This window comes from Epinephelus moara, chromosome 7, assembly GCF_006386435.1.
Source record: "Epinephelus moara isolate mb chromosome 7, YSFRI_EMoa_1.0, whole genome shotgun sequence".
Taxonomy (NCBI): Eukaryota; Metazoa; Chordata; class Actinopteri; order Perciformes; family Serranidae; genus Epinephelus; species Epinephelus moara.
In genome coordinates, this window is record NC_065512.1 from 26,170,779 (window position 1) to 26,176,234 (window position 5,456).

The 5,456-nt window shown below is 41.0% G+C and overlaps 1 protein-coding gene across 1 annotated transcript; it reads left to right on the forward strand.

Annotated features, from left to right (window-relative positions):
- Positions 1-504: 504 nt before the first annotated feature.
- Positions 505-3,454, forward strand: htr1fa (5-hydroxytryptamine (serotonin) receptor 1Fa). Its single transcript, XM_050048925.1, has one exon. The coding sequence runs from the start codon at positions 505-507 to the stop codon at positions 1,696-1,698; it is 1,194 nt and encodes a 397-aa protein (XP_049904882.1). The 3' UTR covers positions 1,699-3,454.
- Positions 3,455-5,456: the final 2,002 nt, after the last annotated feature.

Genomic DNA, 5,456 nt, shown 5'->3' on the forward strand with positions numbered 1-5,456 from the left:
TGAACCATCTGGATGCAACACGTTAGAGCCTAGACAGGTAGGACAGGATTGCTAGATTTTTACCTTTAAGGTTCAGCAAACTTTTGTGTGCAAAGGTAGAATAAAGATTTTTAAAGCATTGCCAGCAATTTAATGTTTCAGGACCTTGGAGACAGTCTTTAGAGTCCATTATCTGTAGAAGCACATTTGGAATGAAAGAATTCTTTTCATCCACTTTGGCATGTTTTATGTATGAAGTGCAAAAAAAGCAAAATCATCAGCTGTCAGTGTTTGGAAGAATTAGAGAGAGTGGAACAGTACAATACATGCAATTATTTTATAGTGCTAAAATGCTGACTGATTGACTAAATTCCATACCAGATTATGACCAGATTGAATAACAACAATATACACAGCTGTCAGAAAAAAGAAATGATGTCTTCTGAAAAGGATTTTTTGAAAATACAGTCTCCCTAAGCTCCTTTTATGTCTAATGCACAACTCCCTTTCCATTCTGCTTGCAGAATGGATTTTCCCAATTTCACTGAAGGGGTGTTTGCCACAAACAGCAGTGGTAATGACACACTGGAGACCACTAAACCCCCTCCCAGTAAGATCCTGCTTACGCTGACCCTGTCTGTACTGGCTATCCTGACGACATTCTTCAACTGCCTGGTGATCACAGCTATCGGAGTCACGCGCAAGTTGCACCACCCAGCCAACTACCTCATCTGCTCCTTAGCAGTGACTGACCTGCTGGTGGCTGTGCTGGTCATGCCCTTCAGTATAATGTACATCCAGAAAGAATACTGGGGCATGGGTCAGGTGGTGTGTACCATCTGGTTAAGTGTGGATATCACCTGTTGCACCTGCTCCATCCTGCACCTCGCTGCAATCGCCATCGACCGTTACAGGGCCATTACTGATGCAGTGGAGTACTCTCGCAAACGCACAGGGGCGAGGGCTGGGGCGATGGTGGCAGTGGTGTGGCTCTTGTCTATACTCATTTCACTTCCTCCTCTAATCTGGCGGCACTACAGCGGGGATGCAGAGCAGGTAGACCAGTGCATCATGATGCACCATCACATTGCCTTCACCTTGTACTCCACCCTTGGAGCATTCTACATCCCCCTGATGCTCATCCTCATCCTCTACTACAAAATCTACCGGGCTGCTCAGACCCTGTATATGCGCAGGGAGGCCAGCCGGGCAAGCCGTCACTCATGCATGACCAATGGGAGCATGATCCCGTCCTACCCTGCTGGAGAAGGCGACGACGATGGGGGACCGAGAAGTCCGGTGCCCATAAGCCCACCAGAAAAGTCTGTCTCAGAACCCTCAAATGAGGAGCCCCCACGTGAACGGGTGCGTGCATCAGTGAAGGCCTTCCGGAGCAAGACGCGCCGGCATGAGTCACGTAGTGAGTCACGACGGAGCCAGTTTTACCAAGGACCACGGATCTCAGGCTCCCGGGAGCGCAAAGCTGCATCAACGCTGGGATTGATAATAGGGGCCTTTGTCATCTGTTGGTTGCCATTTTTTGTCAAGGAGGTGATCGTCAACACCTGCGATGCTTGCAGTACCTCAATGGAGATGGCTGATTTTCTGACATGGCTGGGCTACATCAACTCGCTAATCAACCCCCTTATCTACACCATCTTTAATGAAGACTTCAAAAAAGCGTTTCAAAGACTTGTTAGGTGCAGCCATTACCTCTGATGGTTACAATTGTGCATGATCATACCCATTATGCCACCACATGTACACATGTAACCAGGTGGGGACAGACTAAAAGATGGCCGTCAGAGAATACTGACTGAATACTGACTCAATGTGCCTGAGAAACAATCAGGTTTGACACCCATTCCCAGATGCTCCACCAGGCACTCCAACAGCCTCAGTGGCACCAGCTCAGCGATGAGGTTTGCAGCAAAGTTCCACATTGAAGTACACGTCTTGCTATTAATAGAACAGCCTGAGATTTCCTTGATGTTAACTGGTATGTTTGAAAGGACATTGACATGTTGGTTTTTAGAAAATGGGCCATCGCTGACCTTTCTGAGGTCTGGGTTTTGAGCATTAGTCCCCATTAAAGGGCCTTAAAATAACTGACCATTATGGCTTTCCCATCTAATGACCTCCTGTCTATCTAGTCCAAGCTGCTGGCTGAAATACAGAACATGTGTAATATACCACAGCATACCAAGTTGTGATTTCCCATGGTCATGATGTTATAAAGGGTCACTTTTACCTGATTGACTGTCACAGTGATTGTTAACAAACATTGTTGTTGAATGTGATATGTATTCAGCAAAACACTTCAACAAATATGAAATAAAAATTTGCAGATTGTTGAAGTGTCTTGTCAGGTAATGGTAATGACACTGGCTTAAATCATCTGTCCATCTGAAAGCGAAAAGTTGTTACCTGCCTTTTGTCAACGTCTCGACGCTGAACATAACATGCCATCTTTTAAATGTTTAGGATGAGCAGCTAAGAATATGAATAAAATGTTTTATGATCTAGGACCAAATCATACCATTAATAAAACATTATGAATTATATTTAAAAAAGAAATACTTGGGGACCAATATAAAAACTTAGCTTGTCTCCACTTTCACTTCAGAAGGTTATCTTGTGGAGAGGGCTTGAGATATTGGGGTTACAGGTTCTATAGGACACTGCCACTTTAATTGATGTATTGCACAACATGTTATGTTTCTTTAAGTCGGGGATACTCAACTTGTTCTGCCAAGGGGGCCACGTTTGCAAAATGATGGGAATGAATCACATTAATCAGTATAATCAATGAACTGCCTGTTTCCAATTTTTCAACGTTTGTTGTCCTGACTTATCTTTGCCAAGAGGCGAATCCAGTCTCAGCAGGTCGGGTGTACGCAGGGACGTTTCAAGGATTTGAGGACATTCGGAGCTCAGCCCAGATCTTTGCCAGGGGAGCACCCCCGGGTCCTGGCACTTTTTTTATTAACAAGCTCTATTTGGATGCTTTTTTAATGCACTCTGGCACCTTATTAGCATTCAAAGTACAAAGAAAAAAAATAACATTCCTTGTGTGAATCCATTTATTTTTATTGTGAATAAGAAAACAGTTGATGGACCATCTGGTGGGCCGTAAGTTGAGTATCACTGCTTTAAGTTATTTTGTGGGGTATTTATTTATTTATTATTTATTCATCTATCCTGGAGCCATTGCACACCCCATCCCATCTGACTCCCCCACCACACAGCCATAGGTCAATGAATGTGAGAGCCACCAGTGCAGAAATCCTCATTACATTAATCCCACTCAAGTACTTGGAATAGAACTACTATTTCTTTACTGCCTCCAAGAGGGCACACGATATGTTGATGGAAATATTGTGGATGAGTCATGTGTGAGGGTGTACTGTATGCCAGAGAGATAATACAAAGTGTGTCATACACGCACATACATCTCTGACAGTATGACCGGTATTTGTATATTGTTTCTTTCTTTGTCTCTCACTGTCTCAATAATCAATAATAAACAGTCCACATATGAATGATGCTCTCCTGTTTTTTTTGTTGTTGTTTTTTTCCTGTGTTAATCATACTTTTCTGAGTGAAGATTTGGTATGTGTGACGTAAGTGCAGTATGTGTATGGAGAGAGTGATAGCAGGAATAACATAAATAATAACTCACTGATAATCTTTATGTGTAAATGAATGTTGATGATTTAGCCTACTGCAACCCCATATTTCAGTCTGCCTGCTGTTAATGTGAACAGCCGATTTTTTCCGTATACTGATGTGATGGCGCCCCTTTGTGGCTGGCAGTAAGACTGCAGACTTTCCAGTGGGCTGCTACAAACTGCATCACTCTTTTACAGCTTCTAGAGATTAATGAATCTGGAAATATGGTATTGTTCATTTGGCCTTATCAATCAAATAGATATAAGTGAGAATTAAAGTAATACATTTTTTAAAAAACATTCTGTCTTATCAAACTTATTATTCAAATTGTATTGTCAATTTTAAAAATGACGGAAGAAAAATACCACATTTGTATACAACATTTCTCACAAGTTTGAAATATAAAAACCCTTTAAGCTCTAATAGTCTGCCATTATAGACTATAAATTTTATATTCTAAACTTTTATATCTACTTACATGTACACACTGGCTTGTAGATTGCTTTCACGACCCCACTGAGCCCACATGTGTTATGAGAGGAGGTGTCCAGTCTCCATAGCACACAAACACAGCAACGCTGTACACTTCCCAGGGAACACTGGTGCAGGATTGAGACATCAGGCACAAACAAAGCAAGGTCGTGTTTCTTTTTCCAACAGGAGAACAGGATGCCTCTCGCTGAATCATCCAGGTCCTAAAAAAGCAACTGATGTTCTCAGGAGTAAAGGGTATTTGCTCCAAATCCCTCCTCACCATAGTAAACAATGACTAGGTAGAGGGATACTGAGCACTGGACAATCGTGGTCTTTACTGATGTTGATGTTACCACTAGTATTTTAACTGAGAGCATTAAGAGACATTTGGCTTTTACTCATTTGTGAGGGTTTTGAAAACATGAGGCAAAAGGCCTCTTTCACAAAAGAATAATCTGTTAAACTACGTCAAACTTCCATCTCTTTTATATAAGTGTGTTCAAGTTTTGCTGTAGCCTACACCTTCTACTTAGACATAATAGTTCTAAAAAATCAGCTTGTAGCCTAACACTCAAAAATGAACAGTTTCCCAATTATAATAACTGACAACACAATGCTAATCTCATCACTGTGAAAATACTTTCACAGACAGAATGTGTTAGATGACTAGTCGGCGAAATGTCAACCATTTGTTCTGAAATTTGAACCACCATCCCATAAATAAAAATGAATTGAAGTTTGCGTAATAGTCTCATCAGTCTTGATGTCATATTTGTCGTGTTATAACAGAATTCTAAATAAATGAATACCCTAAGAAAAGCAAGAGAGTGTACAATGGTACATTCTCTGCTCACTGTGATGGAATAATTATCTCAAGCAAGTTTGATATGCACAAGTTGATTTGCATTGGGAACCAACAGCTCAAATACTGCCTGGGGGGTAGTCAATCAATAAATTGGTATGAATATTTTCTTGACAATGGAAAGTTAAGATTTTCACTCAAGATTACGCCCATAATTCTGCCTCTAATCAAATGGCATCATGCAACAATTTAACATTACACAAGTACCAACAAGCCACAAGTATTTTTTCAATTTGTGTAATAATATTCATTAAGTTTTTTAATCAGTGTTTTTAATTAATGTGATAAGACGCATTTAAAATGGTTGGAAATGATTGTTTGCTGTGTATTGTTAATAACCTTTAAAAACTTTATTAGTTCTTTGTAATTGCGCGGTTGCCAGGTTGGTAGTGTTTTGTCTGGTTTTGTCATGGCGGATAGGAGGATGCTACCGTACAAACCTGGCAACTTTGACTATGCGCTGGATACA

Bases quoted from the DNA above. Each gene is read 5' to 3' on its own strand.
- htr1fa (XM_050048925.1), top strand. From the start codon at position 505: ATGGATTTTCCCAATTTCACTGAAGGGGTGTTTGCCACAAACAGCAGT.